This window comes from Carassius gibelio, chromosome B2, assembly GCF_023724105.1.
Source record: "Carassius gibelio isolate Cgi1373 ecotype wild population from Czech Republic chromosome B2, carGib1.2-hapl.c, whole genome shotgun sequence".
Classification (NCBI taxonomy): domain Eukaryota; kingdom Metazoa; phylum Chordata; class Actinopteri; order Cypriniformes; family Cyprinidae; genus Carassius; species Carassius gibelio.
In genome coordinates, this window is record NC_068397.1 from 2,405,839 (window position 1) to 2,432,465 (window position 26,627).

General features: G+C 37.4%; 1 protein-coding gene across 1 annotated transcript; it reads left to right on the forward strand.

Annotated features, from left to right (window-relative positions):
• The first annotated feature begins 6,657 nt into the window (after nucleotides 1-6,657).
• On the forward strand, nucleotides 6,658-17,870 carry LOC127950806 (histamine H3 receptor). Its single transcript, XM_052548117.1, has 3 exons — nucleotides 6,658-6,916; nucleotides 9,575-9,741; nucleotides 16,915-17,870. The coding sequence occupies exons 1-3, from the start codon at nucleotides 6,679-6,681 to the stop codon at nucleotides 17,662-17,664; spliced, it is 1,155 nt and encodes a 384-aa protein (XP_052404077.1). The 5' UTR covers nucleotides 6,658-6,678; the 3' UTR covers nucleotides 17,665-17,870.
• The last annotated feature ends 8,757 nt before the right edge of the window (nucleotides 17,871-26,627 follow it).

The window sequence follows — 26,627 nt, forward strand, 5'->3', positions numbered from 1 at the left end:
AAGTGGGTTTTCTATAACCGTCTTCACTACTGTGATGTGGACAACGTGCACTAGATGAAAGCATTGGGGAGTAAGATGACTGGCAGGTAAAAAGACTCAATACATGCACACAAAACACACATTAAAGCCTTCAAATCATTGGTTTGTTATATAAAATGAAACATTTTTAAAGCTGTGGAGCAGCACATTTAACAGTATTCCCCCCACAAAATGCATGATTAACTATATAAACTATATATAGGTGCTGGTCATATAATTAGACTATCATCAAAAAGTTGATTTATTTCACAAATTCCATTCAAAAATTGAAACTTGTATATTATATTTATTCATTACACACAGACTGATATATTTCAAATGTTTATATCTTTTAATTTTGCTGATTGTATTTGACACATTAAGGAAAATCCCAAGTTCTGTATCTCAGAAAATTAGAATATAACTTAAGACCAATACAAAGAAAGGATTTTTAGAAATCTTGGCCGACTGAAAAGCATGAAAATGAAAAGTATGAGCATGCACAGCACTCAATAGTTAGTTGTGGCTCCTTTTGTCTGAATGACTGCAGCAATGCGGCGTGGCGTGGAGTCGATCAGTCTGTGGCACTGCTCAGGTGTTATGAGAGACCAGGTTACTCTGATAGTGGCCTTCAGCTCTTCTGCATTGTTGGGTCTTACACATCACATCTTCCTCTTCACAATACCCCAAAGATTTTCTGGTTAAGGTCAGGTGAGTTTACTGGTCAATTAAGAACAGGGATACCATGGTCCTTAAATCAGGTACTGGAAGCTTTGGCACTGTGTGCAGGTGCCAGGTCCTGTTGGAAAATGAAATCTGCATCTCCATAAAGTTGGTCAGCAGCAGGAAGCATGAAGTGATCTAAAGGTTCCTGGTAGACGTCTGTGTTGACCTTTGACCTCAGAAAACACAGTGGACCAACACCAGCAGATGACATGGCACCCCAAACCATCACTGACTGTGGAACCTTTACACTGGATCTCTAGGAAAGTGGATTGTGTGCCTCTCCTCTCTTCCTCCAGACTCTGGGACCCTGATTTCCAAAGGAAATGCTCAATTTACTTTCATCAGAGAACATAACTGTGGACCACTCAGCAGCAGTTCAGTCCTGTATGAAGCGAGACACTTCTGATGTTGTCTGTTGTTCAAGAGTGTCTTGACACAAGGAATGTGAAGCTGAAACCCATGTCTTGCATACGTCTGTGTGTAGTGGTTCTTGAAGCACTGGCTCCAGCTGCAGTCCACTCTTTGTGAATCTCCCCCACATTTTTGAATGGGTTTTGTTTCACAATCCTCTCCAGGCTGCAGTTATCCATATTGTGTGTACACTTTCTTCTACCACATCTTTTCTTTCCTTTCGTCTCTCTATTAATGTGCTTGGACACAGAGCTCTGTGAACAGCCAGCCTCTTTTGCAATGACCTTTTGTGTCTTGTCCTCCTTGTGCAAGGTGTCAGTGGTCGTCTTTTGTACAACTGTCAAGTCAGCAGTCTTCCCCATGATTGTGTAGCCTACAGAACTAGACTGAGAGACCATTTAAAGGCTTCGCAGGTGTTTTGAGTTTATTAGCTGATTACACTGTGGCACCAGGTGTCTTCAATATTGAACCTTTTCACAATATTCTAATTTCCTCAGATACTGAATTTGGGATTTTCCTTAGTTGTCAGTTATAAAATCAAAATTAAAAGAAATAAACATTTGAAATACATCAGTCTTTGTGTGATGAATAAATATAATATACAAGTTTCACTTTTTGAATGGAATTAGTAAAATAAATGATCTTTTTGATGATATTCTAATTATATGACCAGCACCTGTGTGTGTATATATATATATATATATATATATATATATATATATATATATGTGTGTGTGTGTGTGTGTGTGTGTGTGTTAGCATTGCACTAGGGTAGTCATTATGCATAAAAATTGTGAACAAATACTTTTTGAAGGTTATACATGCCATATGAACAGACAATGCATGACGTATTTTCACACAACTGTAAGTGTCGATGAAGATAGGAGTTTGTTTGAGCTCTCCTGGTCTAGCATTAACTTAAAAATATATATATGTTTTAGATGTTTTGTGTTATTCCAAGAGCACATTCTTTATATACTAGATTCAGACAACAGTCAGGATACAGTATGTCATATTCTGTAAAGAGATCACATGATATATGAGCATGTGTCAACCAATCGGAGTCAAGAATTCAACAATGCCATTGTATTCAATAAATAATTGACTATAGACCCTTGAATTATTGAAAATTTACGCACACTCTCAGCATTACCACCTTGTGTGCACATAAATTTTCAATAATACAACATCTTTAATTATTTGTTACATATACACACAATGAAAATCATCTGCAAATCAATATAACGAAGATAGAACTTCTATTCTTCCCAGTCACTCGGATGGTTCACAATTAAGAGTATCAACAATAATCAAAAACCAGTTCAGCCAGAAATATTGGGTAATCTTTGATGACCATCTGACCTTTAAAACCACATTGCATAGCTCGGTCATGAGAGATTGCATTGCGCAAAATCAGTAAGAGCACTTCCTAATTGAGCAGGCTGCACAGCTCCTTGTTCCTTGTCATTTCTAGATTGGACTTTTGCAGTGCTCTTTTGGCTGGACTGTGCAATCAAACCTCAACAAATGATGCAGAATGCAGCAGACGGGTCAATCAGACCAAAAGAGCCCATGTTACACCTCAACTTATCTTTATGCAATGGCTTTCAGCTGCTGCTTGCATCAGGTTCAAGACACTGATGTTTGTGTAAAGAACAACCACATTGTTCCATTCCCTCTTATGAGTCTACATCCTTCCAGATGAGTGAGCCGTGCCTCATGTTATCATAACAGAGAGGCAAAAAATCACTTTCCAGAACCTTCTCATTCACTATTCCTTGCTGGTGGACTGATCTTCCGGACCCAACCCGGACAGAAAAATCCCTGACAATGTGCAAGAAACAGCTGAAAACTCATCTCTTCTGTGAGCACCTGAATGCATTTTGTTAAAATATGTGACTTATTAAAATATGTGTCCTTAAACATACCGTGCTCAAACGAGTTTGCCATGGTCCAATATCTTCTATAGATTTCTAAAGTATGGATCTGTGCACAGTATAAACATTAATATCGTCCACAGCCCATTGCAGTTTATAGGAGGACTCAATAGTAGAACTGATATGTTTGGACATTAACTAGCTGCAAAAACATAAGCAGATCAACATTATATCAACATGATAAGAAGAACTACTGAGTAGCATTAATTAACTGTGACAACAAATTGACTGCCCATTAAGCAGAAGCTTCTGTAACTTTAACAGGTCAATTGTTAGCTGTTTTAAAAACAACTTATTAGTTTTATTACGATATACTTAAATATCATTGAAGGAAAATAGCGGGCAAAAACTGAAAGTGAATGATAGTAACCATAAAACGCTAAAAAAGATGTGAACAAACAGAGAATTACTGCAGGAAATGTAAGAAAAACATAAATATTTGCCTTGAAGGACTTCACCAAGCCAACATCAACGAATAGGGCTGAAATGGCTTAAGTTATAAACACAGACAACATACAAAAATTTTAAAAAGATGGTGTGTTGATCATAAAACTTGGACAGTTGGAGCACCAAAAATAATTATTTTGCAGAGAAGAGTGAGAAGCAGATTCCCTTCTTCAACATTCCCTCTATTGTTATCTCTCTCTCTCTCTCTCTCTCTCTATAAATATGCCAGAAGATATTTTGAATGTCATTAGGGTCTAAAACAACAGCTCTTCATGCATGGACAAAAGAAAATAAAAGAAAAAACACTGACACTTTTTTTCTACAGTGCAAGTGCACGAGCATCATCCAGTGTATTGGCAGAACATATCAGTTAAATGGCTGGGTGTGGTCCACTGGCTCTGACAGCACACACAGCAGGAGATACTGACATTTAACTATCAAAAATACTGTGAATACACTGGCATGCCCTTACGTTTAATTAAGATTAGCTCTGATAGTCTACAGGGGGTCTGGGAAAAATGTCAGCACCCAATCGCTTCTGGAGGGGGTCTCAGCAGCTGGCAAAAGAGCTACAATGGCTGCTTCTGCAAGATAAATGATTCAGGAACTGCACTGCGCTTTGATGAACCGTGGGCAGGTAAAGTCAGCTAACAACATCACCAACATAGCTTTTGAAACAGTTCTTGTCATGTTTTGTTGTGCTGCTGTCCTCTTGAAGTGTATAATGTTCTTAGATTTCCTTTTCTGTCATGCACACACATAAATTCTGTTAGGTCATTTATACAGTTAGCCAAACATCAGAATTGGAGAAAAAAAATGTTATCTAAGTAACTTTGATAGTGTTTAGCGAAAATTGCTGACAGGAAGTCTGTGGTAGAAGGACTTTAAATTCCAAGGACCTTGTATTTCAGGGGTCACTAAGCCATTCAAATTCAAGCTCTCATCCACTGGTGTAGAGAGGGATTGGGACGCAGCCCATGTTCAGTCTAGCTTTCCTTTTTTTTTTTTGAAAGTCCTCAATGAATTGGTCGCTTTGAATAAATCAATGAACAAATATTAAGTCTAGTTACCTTATATTATTTTATATACTGGCTATCAGCACAGTTATAACACTCTTGATTATATAGCTAATATGTAAAAAAAAATAAAAATTAAAAATCTGGGCCTATATCAGCATGTCAGGCAATTTTTATTATTTTGGTGCTATTTTACTCCCATTAGAATAACTAATTTACCCTACTCTTCTCTTCACAGTGGACAAATACCATCTGCTTTGGCCTGTCCTCACCACTAGTGTCTCCAAATCAGGAGTATGAAAAAAAGGGGGGCAACCACATGACTGGAAAACAAATTTTTCACAACTGGTTTCAAAGCCTTTAATTGCCAAACAATATTGCTTGACATCATCTTCTGCCCTCTCCTCAATCAGTAGCCTGCTGTGAAGATTGCACTGGGAGAAGGCTGATCCCCTAAGCTCCTAAGCTGTTTTATCCCTCAGTGGGGGTTCAGCTTACTAATGGAGCTTCACTTCATGCGAATACTTTTTCGTACTATGTGAATATCATTTTGCACACTTGCTCTAGTGTTATTGCCCACGCTCTATCTCTGCATACTCATTGACATCTTAACAAATATGCAAATTTATATTAAGGATGTATATAACACCTAATGAGAGATCAATGAACGCCAATGGTAGTGGACGGGTACTGAAAAAAAGGTGTTATTTGAATGATTTTAATGGGTTTGAAAATCAAAACACTACTGAAACATCTAAGATCATGTGATTTGAAATTTAGATGTTACTATATTTTAGTGATAGTCATGGAAAAACAGGCCTTTTGTCAGAATAATTATGTAGCTATTCCCAACAAACCAAAGATATGGCGTAGTTATAATCAACATAAAGAGCACAGTGCAAACAAAACACCTGCTACACACTCCAGGCCTTATTAACAAGTAAGGATTCATTTCTGTATGTACCTCAATGGCTGACACATTATAAAGCATAAATCAGGTGTAAAGCAGTGGTTGATTGATATATAGTGTGTATATATATATATATATATATATATATATATATATATATATATATATATATATATATATATATATATATATATATATATATATATATATATATATATATGAAAATACAACTCTTTTTAAAAAGTTTAACATTTTTAATTTATAAACATGACCTGCTGATGAATAAACAGTCTTATCAAGTGCTCAAACTGTATTTAAAACTAAGATTGTACTTAGCAGAGACTAAGTGTTCAGTGAGTGTTAATATCTGTGATTCCTGTGTCTAGCAGTCTAATTACAGTAATACAGTCTAATTACAATCCTGAACTTGAAGTTCAGCCCAAAGGATACTGATTTTACACTTGGTGTGACTAGACAATTTGTCTGTGTTTTGCTTAATTGCAACATGCTTGTTGTGAAAGGTCCTTACAGACTATGTAATTGGAGACTTTTTAATATATATATATATATATATATATATATATACTGTATATATATAATGTTCTCAGAATTGCTTAAAGGAATTTGAGATTAAAGTTACAAACTTAATTATTTTTGATTGTTCAAATGTAACGTGGTTATTCATTAATACTTTGAAAGCAATTTTAATTGTTGTATTCTAGAAATGTGTCCAAAACATAAGCAACTAGTTTCCTGGATGAAAGTGTTTTCAAGCCAAAAACTTTTTCTTTCTTTCTTTCTTTCTTTCTTTCTTTCTTTCTTTCTTTCTTTCTTTCTTTCTTTCTTTTTATTTCAAATTTAATTTCATTAATATCCCAGCTGGCATTAAAAGCTGTGCCAAGGCCATCATCACTGAGAGTTTAATTCTGAATGCTTAATATAAAATAATTGATATAGTCCATTGTTTATTTATGCTCTTTAATGGTATTCCTTGATTTACATCACATATTACCACTGTTTTAAATGATGTCAGTAAATCAGAACACTAAAGTGAATGGAATGATAGTGGCTCTGAATCGCTCTTGACGCGCGTCGTGGGAACGGCGAGGGGCGTCACCTGCGCGCGCTCGACACATTTACCAGACCCATGCATGTGAACCTCCCTGAGACAGATGAAAGAGAGCAGCTCGAAGTGAAGACCGCGAAGCTCTCGATGGGTAACCATCCCAACATGAGCCGTGAACACACGGTCAGTAACTGGACCGCCGTGAGGAGAGACGCGGGCTTCGAGGGTCCGGCGCTCGCGCTGCTCTCGGTCATGATGGTCATTCTGATTGCTGTGATCGTGTGTGGAAACGCGTTGGTCATCGTCGCCTTCAAGATGGACAAGAGTTTGCGCAAACAGAGCAATTATTTCCTGCTGAACCTGGCCATCTCAGACTTTCTCGTTGGTGAGTAAAGTTTACAGAAAAGTTGAAAAGTCTTCACAATATATTCAGCGTAGTCGGTTATGCCAACAATGTCAAATTCACTAGTGACTGTTATTCTAGGGAGAATAAAATTTGGTGCAAAGTGATGTGGTCGAACAATGTGCAGGATTGGTCTGTCTGAATTATACAGAACATATAGAATAAAACTGAATAAAATATTAATATCTTCTTTTTTTTTTTTAAATGAGGAGTTCTTGAGTAGTTAGATTATTCTTAATATATTCAAATCGCTGTCCGTAGAATTTTTTTGTAAACATTTAGCTATTAAAATCTCACAAACAAATTCTTGATTTAAAATTATTTGATTGGAATGTGTTCACTTTGAAAAACAAGTTATTTAATACTGTCTGCATATACTAATACTTTCTCCAGATTTTTGAGTAATAATAATAATATATATATAGGCTATATATATACACTCCAATCCAATAATCAATGAAATTCAGAGGGGAAAGGAGTTAACATTGAAAGAGATGTGATGTAAGAAGCGCATTCATGTGAAATGAGTCCAGATCTGCTTCCCTTATTCATTACATCAAAGTGCATTTACTGTATTTGGCTAAAAAACAATATATAACATGTTTAATAATTTTACAGTAGGTTGCATGAGATCCTGTGCTCTCTGTCAGTGGATTTGTCTACTTCTAAGTGTTTTTGTATTTTTCTCCCCATGTATTATGTTGTAATTTTGCCTCCTCATATCTTGGTGTTAAAAACAGCTGTAATCTCATTAATCACTGCAGTCCACCGATGTCTGCTCTTGTGATGACAAAATCTGTGAGCAATTCAGAATTACTATAGATGCTGTTGAGGAACACAAATAGTGTAAAGCTAAAAAGTAATTGCATGAAATCCCTTTTAGGCAAATCAGACTGGTACAGCTATCTGGTTGAACCAACTAAATGAACACAAACAGCTTTTGTGAAAGAAAAAGAAACAGCTGGGGATAAATCTAAACATAGTATCATAAAGTAAATATTGCTACCTTAAGAGTACTATTCTAAGATACTAATATGCATCCTTTAAAGGTAAATAAGGTACAAAGGTGTCCCTTTGAAGGCAGGTGCCACAAGCTCTTGTACCCATAAAGGTTAAAGTTGTGCACATTTTATTTCTGAGCATGCATGAAAGTCCATCAGAGAGTGGACTTCAAGATTTTGGAGTTTTCATTTATTACTGCAAACATTGACTAATTGTCTTTGATTGGATATACGCACTTTGTATGGAGCTTTTTTATCGCACTCTAATAAACTCTTACTTTACTCCACTATTGCTGTTATAAATCTGCACATGCAGATTCGTTTTTTATGCAACTTTAGTGAATACCATGTACAGATTTCTCATTCATAAGTGAATTTTACTACATCGTTTACACTTTAGTTTGGGGACCCATTGCCACAATTTACTAGCTATTAACTCTGACTGTTGCTTCAGTAAACTCATAATTTGCTGCTTATTAATAGTTAGAAAGGTAATATTTGGGGGGTAGAGTTAAGGGACCTGTTCATGCAGAATAAGGCATTGATATGTGCTTTATAATGACTAATAAACAGCAAAGATGCCTAGTTAATAGTGTGAATTGGACCCTGAAGTGTCATTACATCTAATACATTCATGTGCATTAAATATATAAGTGTTCTTAGTAGTAAAATGTTAACATTTTTAAAAGTTAGCATTTTTATTTTTTATTCTGTTAATACATTGCAATGCTATCTCACGACCAATTCATACTGTACATATTTTATGAGGTGGCTAATTTGCACAAATTCGTACGACTTCACTTGTACGATTTTGTAAGATTTGTCACCACCCCAGTGACAGGTTTAGGGGCGGGGTTAGGTGTAGGTCAATCGTATAAATTCATACAAATTGTGCAACTCCTAAAATATCTACGATTTAGCAAAAATCATACGAAATTGTACGAGTGCGGATGTATGAATTAGCCACCTCGTAAAATATGCATGAATTGCCATGAAAATGGGCACACACTTTAATATTTCAAATTATTAAGCATTTTGGCAAAGTGCGTTATTATAGGGCACTGTTGTTTACTACAAAATTTTACCCCAAGATATAAATGTCTGCATTTCATAACTGTAGATTATTATTATTTTTTCCTGAGAAAATACATTATCCTAGAGTTTTTACTTGACTTCAGCCTCAGATTCAATACCACGCACAAGTATAACAAACACTTTTGTGACACACTCAAGTAATAACTAAGGAAATGTACATTTAGTCATTTCAATAGGAATCCATGCAATCTGGAATTTCGTTTTAGAGCAAAAAAAATAATAAATAAAACATTCCCATCACATTGACCAGCATAAAGCTGCTTGGTTTGACAGTGATGTTTGTGTGAGCTGAGCTTCATGCATCATCTCTATGCTACTACAATAGATAATGGACCTCTTTTGACTGTGTCATTTTGTAAATGCGACTGGATGTTTGCTCTTGAAATTGCAATCATTGTGTAACCACAGCAACACGACTGAAAGAGTCATCACTAACATTCAAATGGACAAAATGCTGTAACAACAGATATGAATTGCACAAATGATTCAGCTTGACTCTTCAGAATGACGATAATGTTGCTTTCTTGATTGGTGTTTCCCACAGGTGCCTTCTGCATCCCCGTGTATATGCCCTACATCTTGACAGGGAAATGGATGCTGGGTAAAGGACTTTGCAAGCTGTGGCTGGTCGTAGACTATCTCCTCTGCACTGCGTCTGTCTTCAACATCGTGCTTATCAGCTATGACCGCTATCTCTCCGTTACAAAAGCGGTGAGCTCTAATTTTATTGCCGATATTTTCATTATGAAGGAAACTGTAGTGATGTATTCATTGTGTTTCAGCAGTCTTAGCTCATGACAACTGGCAGAAAGTATTATCCAGGCTGGCAATAAACAACTGCAACACGCACTATTAATGACACTCATTAATAAAAATACATGCATAGTCACCGTGACTCAATTTGTTTTGTTCGCTTTAATCAGTCTGACTCAAAGCAGAACCTGGATGCACTTACTATTATAGAATATCACGTATTATTTAGAAATGGTCAAGAATATTAAATTCTTGCTTATGTAATAACCACCAAAAATGATAAAATGCTTATCCTTTCTGAATGAAATATCAAAAGGATAAACTGCAGATTTATTTTTCCCAGCCATCTTTACATATTTACCAAGAGTGCCGATATAAGTGGAGTGCACTGGTAGTTTTTGGCAGTTCAGGTGTTTGGATCTCTTCTGACATTTTTCTGGTAATATATCCCTTGTTTAAAGAACTGTATTGTCACTAATGCCAGCAGCGCACCTGTCCTACTTCCATCAACCTTTCTAATGGAAATGCAATTTTTTGTGAGGATATTGTTGCCTTCACATCACTGTCACTCGGGTCCCGGCGGTAATGCTGGGATAGGACTCATGATAGGAGCGGGTGGCAGGACAATGGAGCCCCACTGGCAGCTCATGATAAGTCAAAGCTGATGCTGATTGTGCCTCCTAATCACTGGCATCACGCTAGATCCCATGCATCATGCATTGGTTTAGTTTTGGTTCTGTGTTGGGGTTGGCAGAGCTCTTTTTCCTTGGTTCCTGTTACACTGCAGAACATCGCATGAGGTAAAAGAAGGGCTGAGTTTGATTGAAGTATAATGTAAATGAGCAAATATATATTTCCTTTAAAACATTTTTGCAGTATTATCTGGTTCATATTGTTTGTTTGATGTGTTTAACACCATGCCAGCTTGTATGGCTTATTTTCATAGCCAGAAAATGTATGACTGAATTATATCATGTTTTTACAGTTTATTTGTACTAAAGCCGTATTTGACAACTCTATTAAAACTCTTCAAAAGAGTTAATTGTATAAAAAAAAAGTTTTCTCAAAGGATTTAAACCAGAACAATCCAATGGGCTAGTTGCATATCTCCGCCATCTTGGATTTCCGGTCTTGTGAGTGTGTGCGTAGATATTTCCGGTTGTGCTTAAAGTCAGTGCAAAGAACCAGAGAAGTCCAAATATTACCTTCTATATGTTTACAGGATTTATAATTTCACTTCATATGCAAATAAGATATACACTGCTATTTTCACTATACTATAAATGTTAACTGAGCCAGAACAATCCAATAAAACATGCTTGATAGATAAACAATTTTGGCAGAGTGAACATGTTGGAGGATCTTCTAGTGTTAAAACTTCCTGAAATGACCTTTTCTACAGAGGGTATAAACAAGTCCTATCGGCTGGAAAATGTAATGATTTTTTTATTTTTATTATTTTTTTTTTTCAACATTGGGACTAATTTCATTGAGTTCATTCATTGTAGATCCCACTCTGTTTATTTTCTGGTTCAGAACTTATTGCTGGATTTCCCCTGAATGATAATTCTCCACCTGGTTCAGGTGGCTATTTCATTGGCTATAGACTGGTGGAAATGATCGTTCTATTAATCATGGATAATGCACTTGAAAAAAAAAATTGAAAAAGAAATTTCTTCATGAACAAGGACCTGTTCTGTCTTACCCTTCAAACTGCATCTCCCTTGTGTGAATTCAGCATAGAATAATAGGTCAGTGCCTTCCTGGGAATGTGTGTGACACCCTTGAAATGATTGAGATCATGGTCTAATGGTGAAGGGTGTCATCTCTCAAGAGTTTCAAAAGTGTAGTACCCAAGAGAAAGGCCTCTCCACTTCCGCAGTGGGCTGACTGGATGGAAGACTTACCGCTGTCCATCTGCATGGCTTTCGGGTTTCCACTGGTCTTTAAGAAGTTCAAAAGAAAAAAGAAAGAAAAAATCAGAGTAACTTCTGTGGCATGTTGTAGTGAATCAGCTTACAGCAAGACTGAACTAAGTCTAAAATAGATCCATAATTTATAATTGTACTGTAAAAAGTGGTCTTTATATGATAAAAACATAATTGTCATGTTAACATAGCATGCACTGATGAATTGTGCACAATAAATACAAAGCAAAGAAAGCGGGTATGATATTTTGATCCATTATGGCCAGCAAGCCGAATACATTTACCTTTATCCCAGTATGATTTCATTTATCTCACTAACGGACACTGAAGATCATATTAACACACCTATCTTCTAAAGGAGAAACTAAAGGAATTTTTAATTAGCTTTTTAAATTATTTATTTTGTGATGTCTTGATCTTTGCTCACATCACAAAAGAAAAACCACTGTGCTTCAAAGAGCACAACCATAATAGAGCTTCAGCCCATAGTACTGTGTTAAATGACAAATGACTGGTTTATATTTGTATTTTTCACAAGCGTTCAAGGACTCAGATAACATGTATTTGTTAGTAGTAGTATAAGTACATTTAACTGCATATTTAAGTGCACTACCTTGAGTATTTTTTGCATTTAATTATTATTATTATTATTTTTTTACCAAAATACTTTATTTTGATTTTTCACCAGTTCAAGGATTCAGATAACATATTTATTATTATTATTAAATACATTTTACAACCCCAATTCCAGAGAAGTTGGGACATTTAGTAAAATGCAAAAAAAAAAAAAAAACTGTTTAAAACCCCAATAATGAATCTGTGATTTGTTCATTCTCTTTACATTTTATTTAATTTACAAAAGTAAAGAGAAAAGATTCCCAATGTTTTCACTGACCAATGTAAATGTATTTTGTAAATATGAACACATTTAGTTTTTGATAGCTGCAACACACTCCAAAAAAGTTGGGACAGAGGCTAAATAAAAGTGAAAAGGTTATAGAACATCCATGTTAAACTGTTTTGAAACAGCTCTCAGTAAGCAGGTAACTTGGTCATGGGTCAAGGTCTCATGTTTGGGTATAAAAGGAGCATCTCAGTCTTTGCAAGCAAAGCTGGATCATGGCTCATCACTTTGTGCCAAATTTCATGAGAGAAGTGTCAAACCAATAAAAAATCACGTTTCGCAATGCAACATTGCAAAGAATCTAGGTCTTCCACCAAGTATTATGCACAATATTGTGAAAAGATTCAGGGAATCCAGAGAAATCACAGTATATGTAGGGCAAGGCAGGAAACCTTAGTTGAATGAGCTTTTGACCCCTCAGATGGCATTGCATAAGAAACCATCAGTCTGCTCTATTAAATATAGCCACATGGGCTCAAGAGTGCTTCAGAAAAATGCTCTCACTTAATACAGTCTGCTGCTGCATCAAGAACTGTAACTTGAATATCTGTTATTCTAGGATAAAGCTATAGTTTAATTAAATGCAGCGATGCTGCCGTGTTCTCAGGGCCAGATAGTGAAAAATACTCTCATCACATTTCACTCTCATCACAAGTCCTCATTTCTACTTGTTTCTGGGAAAAATGGATGGCGAGTTCTCAGTCCCAAAGACCGAACGGACCATCCAGACATTCATTGGTGAAAGGGGGAAAAGCAAACATCTGACATGGTATGGGGGTAAATCAGGTCATATGGCATGGATGACTGGCATATGTGTGAAGGTACTATTGACATGGATGCATATATTGGGTTAGTACAGAGATATATACTGCCATCAAGATGTTGTCTTTCATGGGAAGTCCATGGTTATTAGGTCAAGACAATGCCAGCTCTCATTCTGCTCTTGCTACAACAGCATGGTCTCGTAGAGACAGAGTGAATATGCTCGAAGAACTGTCTCCTATTGAAAATGTCTGGCTCATCCTTAATCCTTAATTATTAATTACAATTAAACATTGTAATTAAAAGGATCGCTGATGTTACACAGTGTTAAACATGCCTCTGTCTCAAAATCTTTGGAGTGTGTTGCAGCCATCAAAATCAAAATTTGTTAGAAATACATTTACGTTGGTCAGTGAAAACTTTGGAAATATTTTCCCTTACTTTAAATAAAAGTTAAAGAGAATTAACAAATCACAGATTCTTGATTTGATCCCATTTTACTAAATGCCCCAACTTCTCTGGAATTGGGGTTGTATATAATATTTTATTAAATGTTATTATTAGTGCATTTAGTTGCATATTTAAATGCACTACTTCAAATATCATTAGTTCTCCAATAACAATGTCTACACTAATAATTACATTAACAGTGGTGCAAAGTAACTTCAAGTGTATCATGCAGCAACAGGTGTGAACAGGTGGGTTGGGACTTTACACTTTTTCTTTTTTTTTGACCAAAAGCCATATTTGAATGGATGTTGCATGAGAAGATCTTCCCAAATCTTTATTGTGGGGTTAAATCAGTCTAACTAAAGCAACATCCTGAGATGCCCCAGGAACAGTGATTTATAGGGCAGTAAATATTGTGGAAGATTTACTTCAAAGCTTTCTCTGATGTTTGTTTAGACTCGGGTCAGAAAGCGTCCTTGAAATGTCTGGTTTTGTTTTCCCACACAAGCTCTTAACATCAGAGTAATGATACGAACATACATCACAATACGTAAGGTCTGCCTTTAATCTGCAAGACAGCCATGTTTGATCTCACAGACTGCGGCTACAGCTTCAATCAAAGGCAGTAGAGAAGGAAAGATTCATGCTATCATTGGCAGCACTTTGACAACACACATACTCTGATATGTGTGTACCAGCAAAAGAAAGTGTTTGTCTTCATCCCCTATTGTGTGTTTTCATGTACAGCTTCTGTGTACGATTTAGTGAAGCAAAACCACACTTTGTTGTCTTGAAATCAATTATGCCAAGAGTTGATTTTTAATTAGTAGCCTATTAAACCATTGGCTTGTATTTTGGACTATTTCATTGTATTTAAGTGTGATATTTGAGTATTAAAGTGCCCCATTATGGGTTATGAAAGGGTCATATTTTGGTTTTGGGAGTTCCCAACAACAGGTTGACATGCATGCAAGGTCAAAATAGACTTTCATTGTCTTATAATATGCATTTATTTTTACCTTACTTGCTCAAGGCTCCCAAACCATTTGCTGAAAGATACATTTTTCCAAACCCCTCCTTTGTGTGATGCTAATTCAATTCAATTCAAGTTTATTTGTATAGCACTTTTTACAATACAAATCGTTACAAAGCAACTTTACAGAAAATAACGTTTCTACAATATTTAGTAGTAGCTTGTAAGTGGTGACTTTCAGTTTGTGCGTGTATGACAGGATTTTTCAGAAAAAAAGTTAATACAAGACGTAGTCAGCCAGACGATGAACATTATTAACAGCAATTATTATATGATGCAGTCACACTTGTAGCAATAATTGTTGTTGATTCAGGGTTAGCATCATCTGGGGTCCTCTGAGGGTCAGCATCATCTCTTCTCAGGTGTTCTGGGTCCAGACTGGAGCTTGTGTAAATCCTAGTTACCACGGGATGTAAATCCTGTGGCAAAACAGAGAAATGAATAGAGACATCATTAGCATAGCTGCTGATCCAACAAAGTAAAATTAATTAGTCTAACCCAAGCTAAAGACTAAGAATGTGCATTTGATCAGATACAACTGCAGTCACAATTTAAGAGATAAATTATTCGAATGCTTGGCGAAAGAGATGTGTTTTTAATCTAGATTTAAACAGAGAGAGTGTGTCTGAACCCCGAACATTATCACGAAGGCTATTCCAGAGTTTGGGAGCCAAATGTGAGAAAGCTCTACCTCCTTTACTGGACCTTGCTATCCTAGGAACTACCAAAAGTCCAGCGTTTTGTAACCTTAGGGTGCGTGATGGGTTGTAACGTGGTATAAGGCTAGTTAGGTACGCAGGAGCTAAACCATTTAGGGCCTTATAGGTAAGTAATGATAATTTGTAACTGATACGGAACTTAATAGGTAGCCAGTGCAGAGACTGTAAAATTGGGGTAATATGATCATATTTTCTTGACCTGGTAAGGACTCTAGCTGCTGCATTTTGGACTACCTGTAGCTTGTTTATTGAAGAAGCAGGACAACCACCTAGAAGTGCATTACAATAGTCCAGTCTAGAGGTCATGAATGCATGAACTAGCTTTTCTGCATCAGAAACAGATAACATGTTTCGTAACTTGCCAATGTTTCTAAGATGGAAGAATGCAGTTTTTGTAACATGGGAAATATGATTTTCAAAAGACAAGTTGCTGTCTAATATAACACCCAGATTTTTGACTGTAGAGGAAGTAACAGTACATCCGTCTAGTTGCAGATTGTAATCTACAAGATTCTGTGTACTGTTTTTTGGTCCAATAATTAATATTTCTGTCTTATCCGAATTTAATTGGAGAAAATTATTGGTTATCCAATCTTTTACATTTTTAACACACTCTGTTAGCTTAGATAATTGAGAAGTTTCATCTGGTCTCGTTGAGATATATAGCTAAGTATCATCAGCATAACAGTGGAAACTAATCCCGTATTTTCTAATAATATTACCAAGGGACAACATGTATATTGAAAATAGAAGGGGCCCTAGGACAGATCCTTGTGGCACTCCATATTTTACTGGTGATAAATGAGATGACTCCCCATTTAAATAAACAAAATGGAAGCGATCGGACAGGTAGGATCTAAACCATCTTAGAGCCTGCCCTTGAATACCTGTATAGGATCTAATCTGTAGTGATCGGTCCAATTGGTCTCATTTTCATTTCATCATGCCTGACTGTACTGTTTGATAAAGCAGTTTTTGTGAGCACAGTGCTGCTTTGCCATTGAGTACAGCCATTACCTGGGAAACAGCTATTTTTACCACTCCAAAAGCAGCGCCTAGTGGCAAAAAATTAATTTGCATTTTCCTTCAGACCAACATGAAAAGACCAACAGGTGGGTGGGCGATATATTCAGCCAAAGTTTACTTTTATCAGTTATCCATGCATGATTTACAGCATTCTAATATGAATCAAACCATAATAACAGATATGTACTGTGACTCCTTGGCTCAGTACGTGGTTATATGCATGCATCTCTATAGTTGTCAGTTGTCTGCATTTTTTTTTCCTGCCAATTAAATGCATTTTTTCCATTGTTTTTTTTCTCCTGATCCTAGGTATCTTATCGTGCCAAACAAGGAATGACCCACTTCGCAGTGGTGAAGATAGCAGCGGTTTGGATTCTAGCCTTCCTCCTCTATGGACCGGCCATCTTATTTTGGGAGCAGCTGACAGGCAAGAGCCGCGTGCCGGACAATGAGTGCTTTGCTGAGTTCTACTACACCTGGTACTTCCTGCTTTCTGCTTCAGTGGTCGAGTTTTTCTCACCGTTTTTATCTGTGGCGTTCTTCAACATCAGCATCTACCTCAACATCCGACAGAGGAGACTTGGCAGCAAGAAAGAATCCTGTTCTCCAAAGAGCCAGGATGCTACAAATCTGTACGGCGAGAAAGCACGCACGAGCATCCGAATCTGCTGGAACTCCATGATGCTCAAGAAGAAAAGCACAGCAGACGACGAGAAGCGCACGGAGAACGACGGTCTGTCAATGCGGTGTGTCCAGCGCTCACGTCTGAGGCAGGACAAGAAGATTGCTAAGTCCCTGGCCATAATCGTGTGTGTTTTTGCGGTGTGCTGGGCGCCGTACACTCTGTTAATGATCGTGCGAGCGGCATGCAGAGGAGACTGCGTGTCCCATCACTGGTATGAGGTGACATTCTGGCTCCTGTGGCTGAACTCAGCGATCAACCCGTTCCTGTACCCGCTGTGCCACAGCAGCTTCCGAAGAGCCTTCTTCAAGATCCTGTGCCCACGACAGAGGTCCAACATACCACTGACAGCCCATTCATCCAGCACACACAGATAGTTTGAGAGATCAGAGGACAGCACACATGTATTGAAAACATGTACAAAGAGGATTTAAGTGCCTATGTGTGGAAAGCAATGTTCTAGGTTCAATACAAGTCTGTAGACTGCATTTGTGGTGTAAGGGGTGTTTACACAACACTTATTTTAACTTGTGTTTCAGAAAATGCTAACTTTTGAAAAGTGCAAGTTTGCAGTAAGGGTGGGCAAAATAGCCTCAAAATTATATCACAATATTTCAAGAATAATTGCGATGATGTTTATGACGATATAGAAAAAAAATATGAAACAACGTTTTATTGGTGATTGCAGCTGGCAGGCAGCAGTATGTATTAGTTCAAACACTAAGACTATTTTGAAGTGTAAATCTATTGTCATAAGGTGGAAGAAGCAGCATTATATTGCAATAGTAGTGATTGTACAAGTGTTGGGCAAGTTACTTAAAAAAAGTAATTAGAAAGTCATTAGTTACTTCTCACAATTATTAACTGAGTTAGTAACTGAATTACATCATTAAAAAAGTAACCAATTACCAGGAAAAGTAACTATTGTGTTACTTTCATTTAAAAAAAAAAACTAATATGGTAAATAACTTGGATGCCTCCAACATAAAATGTGTAATTAATAAAATGGACACTAGATAAAATTGCACCCTGGTTCAGCCTGCACCGCACATGCATTGCTCTCAGTGAACGCAAGTTGAGCTGAGCCCATTCCACAGGGCGTTCTACAAGAGTGAAGAGGCGCTTCAAGGGTAGACTGCCCTGGCGATTTATATAGGACACCACCGCCATACTGTCCGAATGGACTAAGATGTGGTGTCCCCTTAGGTCTGGCAGAAAGGTGCGAATGCCCAAACATACTGCTAGCATTTCCAGACAGTTGATGTGAAGCTGAGCCTCCTCTTTCGACCGGTGGCTGAAAGCCGGTTTGCAGTCGCACAATGCTCCCCAAACTGGGTTGGAAGCATCTGTCAAGACCACCTTCCTTCTGCAGACCATTCCCAAGCCCCCCCATCCCCACCCCTTCCATCCACTGAAGGTATTTCCACCTTGACACAAAGGCATCCAAGACACCAGGTGTGGGGCTGAACACATGATTTCAGCCAGCATCTTTTGAAAGGCCATGAGAGGGCGTGAGGCTCCAATTTTGAATGAGGCCGCGAGCTGCTGAATGACCAGTGCATGTTCTGGTGTGACTAAAGCCCTCATGTGGTTCTGAGTCGAGAACTGTTCCCAGGAACAATATCCATTGGCTGTGGACCAGTGTACTCTTGGCAAAATTGACCCTGAGTCCCAGGCATTCTAAGTGGCTGAGGAAGAAGGATCTGGGAGATAGTAGCTTGACCTCCGACTGGGCCAGAATGAGCAAGTCATCGGGGTAATGCAGAATTTGGATTCCCATCTGTCTCAGCGGGGAAAGAGCTGCATCGTAACGTAACGTAAACGTAAGGCAACGTAACGTAAACGGCTGCTTCATGAGGGTGCAGTTCAGGTGTCTGAGATCGAGGAATCAATCTGAAATACTGGGGGTTTTGAGTGAATTGAAGTGCTTAACCTTGTTTTACTATCCCCAAAACCCAGTCTGCCACTCCGGGGATGGTCTGCCTAGCCTCGGCCGTGTGTAAAGAGGTTGGATTGATTCGAATGACAGGCCACCTTGCTGGAACCCAATGCTCATGATAAGAGGAAGTGGAAATTTGCTCTCTTTTTGAAAATGTTTTTTTTTTCTCTCTCTTAATCAGTGATCAGTTGTGTGGGCAGTATTTGAAATGTCCCAGAGTTTACAATGGTAGTTTACCACAAACACTGCTGCCGGCATGACAGAGGCTGCTTGGGGGGGTGGTCTGGCTGTAGCAAGACTTAGCCCCTTCCTCTCTCTGCCCTACAGATCAGGAAGATACCTGAGGTGTTGGGTCCAGCACTATCCTAAGCCAGGTTCCCAGGCGCTTAGGGAATGGATAGCGTCTGTCCGATTGAGCAGCTGGAGGTGCAGGCTTCGTGTGCTGCCGAGTCGGCTCCATCGTGGCTGACTGGAAGCAGTGGCAGAACTGGAGCACTTTGGCAAGAAGTGTTGTATTGTTATATTCAAAACCCAGCTCCTCCACAGCTTTAGTCCGGACGTGGAACAGTTCGGCATTCATGCCTGTGCTGGTAAAGCTTGGCTGTGCAGATGGCGAGCCCAACAGCTCGTCTGCATCTGAAATTCGAACAGGAAGGGGGACTTGATCACGGCGAAGGCTTCAAGTCTCGTAGACCAAAGATCTTGCAGTCAACACTGAAAGAGAAGAAATCTGAGGATCCTATGGAAAAATGCCTGCTTAAATAGCCAGATGGCCCCCACCCATTCTGGCGGGCTCTGGTGGCCTTTGTAGTTCATTTTTAATTCACAAACCAATGGCCGAAAAATGCTTCAGTCATCAGAGTAAAAGGAGTTTTCCCCATAGTGTCTTAAGCAAGATGCAGTATGAGTGAAGTATCGTTAAGGAACTACAGATGTGCAGTAAACTTATGTTAAAATAAGTCTTTATAAATCAATTTTACTTAGTGTGATGTTTTATTGCCACTAGTGTTAATTTCAACCAAAACCTGCAATTAATTATATGTAGGTATGTTTATAGGAGTTTTGACATGTTTTTTCCAATGAGTCTAGGTTATGATTCTTACCATATAGGCGGATCTGTGCTATAGACTGAATCAACGTGAGGTTATATATAGTCTTGAATTTTTATGCCAAGTAGAACGTGTCTGATACAGCTTTAAGTGGCGTATAAGACATTGGCTTAATCGAGCTGAGTGCTCTTTAATAAGCAGCTCACTGATTTCATCATTTTGATTCATATGTGATGGGCAGTGATGATGTCTGAGTGGGTGAGTTGTTTACTTTGTAATTAGTCCATTTTCTGCAGTATGACCCACTCAGGCTTTGTGCAATGATTGCGAGTGTAAGAAGAGGGCATGATCACAATGACAAGGTAATAAGCCAATCACAGAGGGGTAGAGACATCTTCCTGCTTTGTGGCTCACCTCTTTAGATGCATGTATATAAATGCTAACAATGTCTTCCATCATGTGCAACACACATTCAGTACACCTCAAAAATGTTTTAGTATTTCATGAATCTTTAAAGGGATGGTTCTAAAATTAACATTTTGTCATCATTTGCTCATCCTCAAGTTGTTGCAAACCTGTAGAAATTTATTTTTAACCAAACACTTTTTCGATGTTTGATGTCAATGCGTTCAGTCAACTAGTTACCCAGTGAAACGAAGTCTGCTTCTTACTCACCTTGTTCACCTGCACAAAAAAACAAAACATACACAAAAAAAAACATTGTTATCAAATCTGTGATCTTACTGAACAACACATATTCAGTATTATAAATGTCTGCTAAATGTTGTATAGTGATAATTTAGCATTCTTGATCATTTTACACCCATACACTTCAATTTGCCAGTAGATTTTCAGTTTTTATAAAATTAGCATTAGCATTTTACATTATTTAAAAGCAAATGCATTTTACATTATATATTATAAGCTCTCTGTGTAATACGTGGTTTTCTTAAGTCGGTGCCAAACTAATTGTTAATCTATGATGTCAATTATAATTATAGCTATTGTTTTGCTAGGAATTATTTAGAAACACTTGTATAATGATTTAGATTTTGATTAATTATTATTAAATTGTTAAACTGCTTAGTTTTTATTACTATTTCCATATTTTAAAATAATACTAGTATTTAAACTGTGACACACAAATGGGAATAAAGTAGTGGCCAAAATGCTACACATATCAAAAATATTCTCTCCATAGACTTTAACAGCTCTGCACAAACTTTGATTGAGGTCTCTTGTGTGTTGATCTGTTCCAACTTTTGACTGGTAGTGAATGTATAGCCTGAAGTTGAAACATTAATGAACTCGTGACAATAAAGGGTGTGATAAAACTAAATGACAGACTCATTTATGTCAATGTTCTGAAGCAGAGAAACCAGACACATGCAATGACATCACATTATACTCACATATAATCACACTTCCTGTTGAATAATGTATTGTGTAGGCCTACTACAGTATTTCAAAATAAATACATGAATAACTAAAATATTACAGTCTGCATTAATCTTGTATACAGGCAGACAGACGGATCTTCTGTTGGGATGGTTTTGCTGACTGAATTGATCCATTAGATGTCACTGTTGATCTTTCACTTGAACCTCTGTGATCATTACACAATCTGACTGCATTTTTTGGGTGGTTTAAAAATAATAAAATCAGCCATTCACAATTTTGTTTTAAATCTAGAGCATATCTAAATTTATATATTTTATAGTGTGTATTTCAGCACAATAATTTAATCATGGTCTAGTTTATACCAGTAAACCATTTGCTCATTTATGTGAATATAATAAAAGATGGGTGGATATAATAATATTCAATGACATCTCTAGACAGTGAAAATCAATAGGCTACAATGTCTTTAATGTTTGAATTGTATGTTTTAAACTTAAAAACAATGCTTTCAGGTTTTGTGAAGAACTGATGTATTAAAATTAGAGTTAAATTAAAGTTTTGAAGTGTTTGTAATGAAGTTTAATTACACTTGCAATATGAATCTGCAATACGAAAAAATATTTAAGTGTCTAAATAGTCTGATGCAATATAGTCAATAAACTATATACTGTATAGGCATCTTATCCACATTACACGCTGTTAAACTATACCCAGAGTTTGATGTTTTGGGGTTTTAATGGGGTTTAAAAAAATAATAATTTATGTAATGTTATGTAATGTGTAAATTCTCTTTATACAAAACTCCACTGATCGCACGTGTAAAACTGATAGACATTCTTTCAAATCCTGATCTTATGCTTTCATTTGGTTAACACAAATACTATAACAGTATAGTCTTACCAAAGCAATTAAAAACCCCTGTAATGTGGATACATTGCTGCACTTGTCATTCCTCCAGTGGGTCCCTGAGGAGCATCACTACAAGAGGTGATAATGACATGAAGCATACAGACAGAGTAATGTGACATACTTGCATAACATATCCCATAAATATCTCACACAAGACATCATCCTGTTGTTCTTTAATACTCATCTCCGTTTTAATGATATGAGAGTTTAGAAAGATGCTGCTCCGTTTGTTCCACACTTAATTAAGTTTCCCTTTCTTTCTTCAATAGAAAAGCAGAATAAAAGACAAACAGAAAAGATAATAACAAAGAATAATGCAGTTTTTCACGGGTGCTATTTGTCATGAACAATACACTACTTTAACAATAAACTGTTTATCATTATCTAAAGTGAGCATTTGGGGACTTGGATGGAAGAGCTGTTTTTAGAAAAAAAATGGCTCTGAACAACAAAGATAAGAATATAATAATAGAAAAAAATGTCTCTAACATAACAATGCAAGTCAAACAAACTGAATTTTATAATGGCTATATTTCACAGACCGCCTAGATCATATATAAAAGCTCACGTCATTAAATTTTGATCTTTGATATTAAATCAGTAGAAGTGTATGAATCCATTGCGGACAATAACTAATGTACAACCACTGTACACACAACAACTATTCAACACTCAGTTACCAGTGAAATGATAATGATAACAGTCATTTTTTATTTGTTTTATAATCCAGTTGTGCACATGTATAATTGTTGTTGTGGTTTAGAGTATTTATGTGCACATTCATGTGACCAAATTATAGATCAAAACAATACTGACAACTAATATCCACAACTGTTCATATCAACCAATTAATTATGCAAACACATAACGTTTTGGAGCTGATAAGCATTTCCTCATAAAACAAAGTTATCCCAATATTATTATTATTATTTTATTTTGATCACAAATACCGAAAATAATACAGATTTTTCAGACTAATAAAGAAACAACTGGGGCAGATGTTTCTTTTAAATGCTAGTCTAGGCAGTTTCTGAACTGCTAGCGCAAACTAGCATAACTTCAGGAATAAACAACCTTTGCAAATGGCCCTTTCACATCAAAAACACAGCTCTTACGGCTCTGTAAGGGAAGTCATGTCTCAACAGGCAAAAGCAAGATACTTTCAATAAAAGCAATACTTTTAACTTTTAGTTAGTTGAATTTGAGTTTAGCGTACCTGTAAGAAGAAACTCAGCAAGTCCGTCATATCAATTGAAGCACAATCGTTCCATCAAATTCCTCCATCTTGTAAAAACACTGCCAGTGTTTATCCTTGTTTTACCCTGTTGTCTTTGAATTTTACTAGTGCTTCTGTAAAGGAATCTGAATTTGTTTTCCAAACTGGCTAAACACCCTCAGGCCCAGCTGCTGCAGAAGCCACGCCCCAAACTCTCACTATTGGCTGTGCAGAGGTATGCAAATAGGCTGACAGACAGGCGGGGCATCCAATCATTGCATTCAGACCAGATGCAATGCTCTGGATGAACAATGTATGGTCATGAGCCTGGATGTTTTTATTTTCATACTTAGAATACTTTAATTATTGATTGCTATGTGAAGAGAATATCAATTAGTATAACAATATATATATATATAAATGAGGCAGCTAGTTATTAGGACCGCAGGGCAGCCTGGGGTTGAGCGCTTTGCTCAAGGGCAGCTATGTTTGAGAGATTTATATGAAGTCTAAATGAATAACTCTCTCAAAACAGGGAAGCTTATTAGCATATGTGCCACTGGAGAGAGAGAAAACACTAAATCACTGCTACAGTCAAAGTCTTATATTTCATTCAATTTGTTGTATAACTTTAGGACAAGAAAAGTGCAGACAGAAAACAATTTCATTGATGCAAGGTACATTGTCCAATATCCAATATCAAGAATCAAAAAATGCAATTAAGGAACACATTTTATAAGTGTGTGTGTATGCACTGGGAAAAATTCCCACAAATTAAAATACTTTGTGTGGAATAATAAAATGAAGTATACATCGAAAAAACACTAACAAGTTGGCCCGAGACTGCCTCTGACATCACTACAGATGGGCACAGAAGGCTAGTGTCTCCTCCCCCACCTGCGGGCAGGGGTAAGAGCAATCGTGGGTCACGGGGAGGTAAGGCAAGACGTAAGGGATGTGATCCAGACGAGGCAGCGTTCTCATCCGAATGAGAGTGATGCTTAGGTATCTACTCGTTCCCTTTGGGGGTTTTGACATCTGCCCTTATCCTCCCCTTCCTAATTCCCCTGTAAGCACCAGCTCTCCACCTGACCGAGGTTGGGTGGGAACTTCTTGCATAACAGTCTCCTATTCTGCACCTATAAGGTTTTGGTTGGTTCTATGTTCATACTGTAGTAACCACCTTATTGATGGTCCGGACTAAAAGGAGGTGGTCCTTGAGCGGGGAGTGGGAGTATTCTTGATCATCAGGCCTGGCACGGCACGGCACTGCAAGAAATTTCATGGATGTCCGGCCAGATCACCCTGAGGGGCTCACTGGTCTCTTGGATATCCCTTATTGCTGACACATCGAGCGGGAAATGGAGGTGGCGGTTATGGAAATCTTCTTGTATTTGCTGCCTCAGGTGATGCTCCCTTTATAAATTTGAGCTTGCCTCTCACTTGTTGTTCAGCACCTCTGCGATGCTAAGGAAGCTTTAAAGGATTAGTTCATCCAAATATTAAAATTATGTCATTAATAACTCACCCTCATGTCGTTCCAAGCCCGTGAGACCTCTTTGGATCTTCAGAACACAGTGTAAGATATTTTAGATTTAGTCTGAGAGCTTTCAGTCCCTCCATTGAAGCTGTGTGTACGGTATACTGTCCTTGTCCAGAAAGGTAAGAAAAACATCATCAAAGTAGTCCATGTGACATCAGAGGGTCCGTTAGAATATGTTGAAGCATCAAAAATATATTTTGGTCCAAAAATAGGAAAAACTACGACTTTATTCAGCATTGTCTTCTCTTCCGTGTCTGTTGTGAGCGCATTTACTGTAGTGTAGTGATATCCGGTTCCCAAAGAATCACTCGATGTAACCGGATCTTCTTTGACCCTCATATGGACTACTTAGAAAATATTTTTATTACCTTTCTGGACATGGACATTTGGGTGAACTAACCCTTTAAGTACACACGCTAATCAGTGTACTTTCTGAAAATCATATGGTGGTGAGTGTGCACATTGAACACTTTCTAAAATCCACATAAGTGGTAAGTGTGCACGCAAGACTCTGTGCACTTTCTGGAATCCTGTACGTTAAGGGTTACATGCTCAGCTTCATTCCCTTTCTTTGAGGTGGTTAGACCTTGGTTCCAGGTCTCCACTCTGCCAGTGTATCTTTATTTATACACTTCAAGCTTCTCAACATGAGGGGCTATTTGGGCAGTTCTCGTGGTACTTTTACACGGCATTGTAATTTATTGAGATGCACCTGTATATATTAAGAGAAAGACCAGCAGGACATAGCAGAGCTTGCAATGTTTTGATTCCATGATTGGGAGAGTCTTCATACTTAGAGGTTTCTGAGAACACATCCTCACATTCATGCCAGTAAAGCACAGATTCGTACCTGTGTATATCTCCAAAACTTGATTTTCTTAAGCATGTTAATGGACACTGGGAGATGTGGAAGAGATGTGGATTTTGAATTCCTAAAGTTACCTGTTCTCCAGGCCAGCATGAATCATTAACTCTGCAGGCTGCCCAAACTTTTGCAGACACCATTTTTTTGTTTCCTGTTATTTTGAAAGTGTAAATGATGGAAATAAAATCTAACTTTTTTTGACCTAGTATAAGGATGTCTAATCTGTCATTTGATGCCTTTTGGAGATTTTTCCATCTTTTCTTGGCGTCTTTATGCACATTAATAAAAACTTTTACCTGAGGTGCCCAAACTTTCGATCCCCATATATATATAGTTTTTTCCTTAAGATTACTGTGTAAAGTCAAATATGCCATTCTTCTGCTGATGTTTGGAAAAAGAAAACACAAACACATAGAAA

Excerpts from the sequence above, each read along its gene's own strand:
- LOC127950806 (XM_052548117.1), top strand. The coding sequence starts at position 6,679 with ATGGGTAACCATCCCAACATGAGCCGTGAACACACGGTCAGTAACTGG. Across the intron at positions 6,917-9,574 it reads CATCTCAGACTTTCTCGTTG|GTGCCTTCTGCATCCCCGTG; the intron begins GTGAGTAAAGTT and ends TGTTTCCCACAG. Across the intron at positions 9,742-16,914 it reads ATCTCTCCGTTACAAAAGCG|GTATCTTATCGTGCCAAACA; the intron begins GTGAGCTCTAAT and ends TCCTGATCCTAG.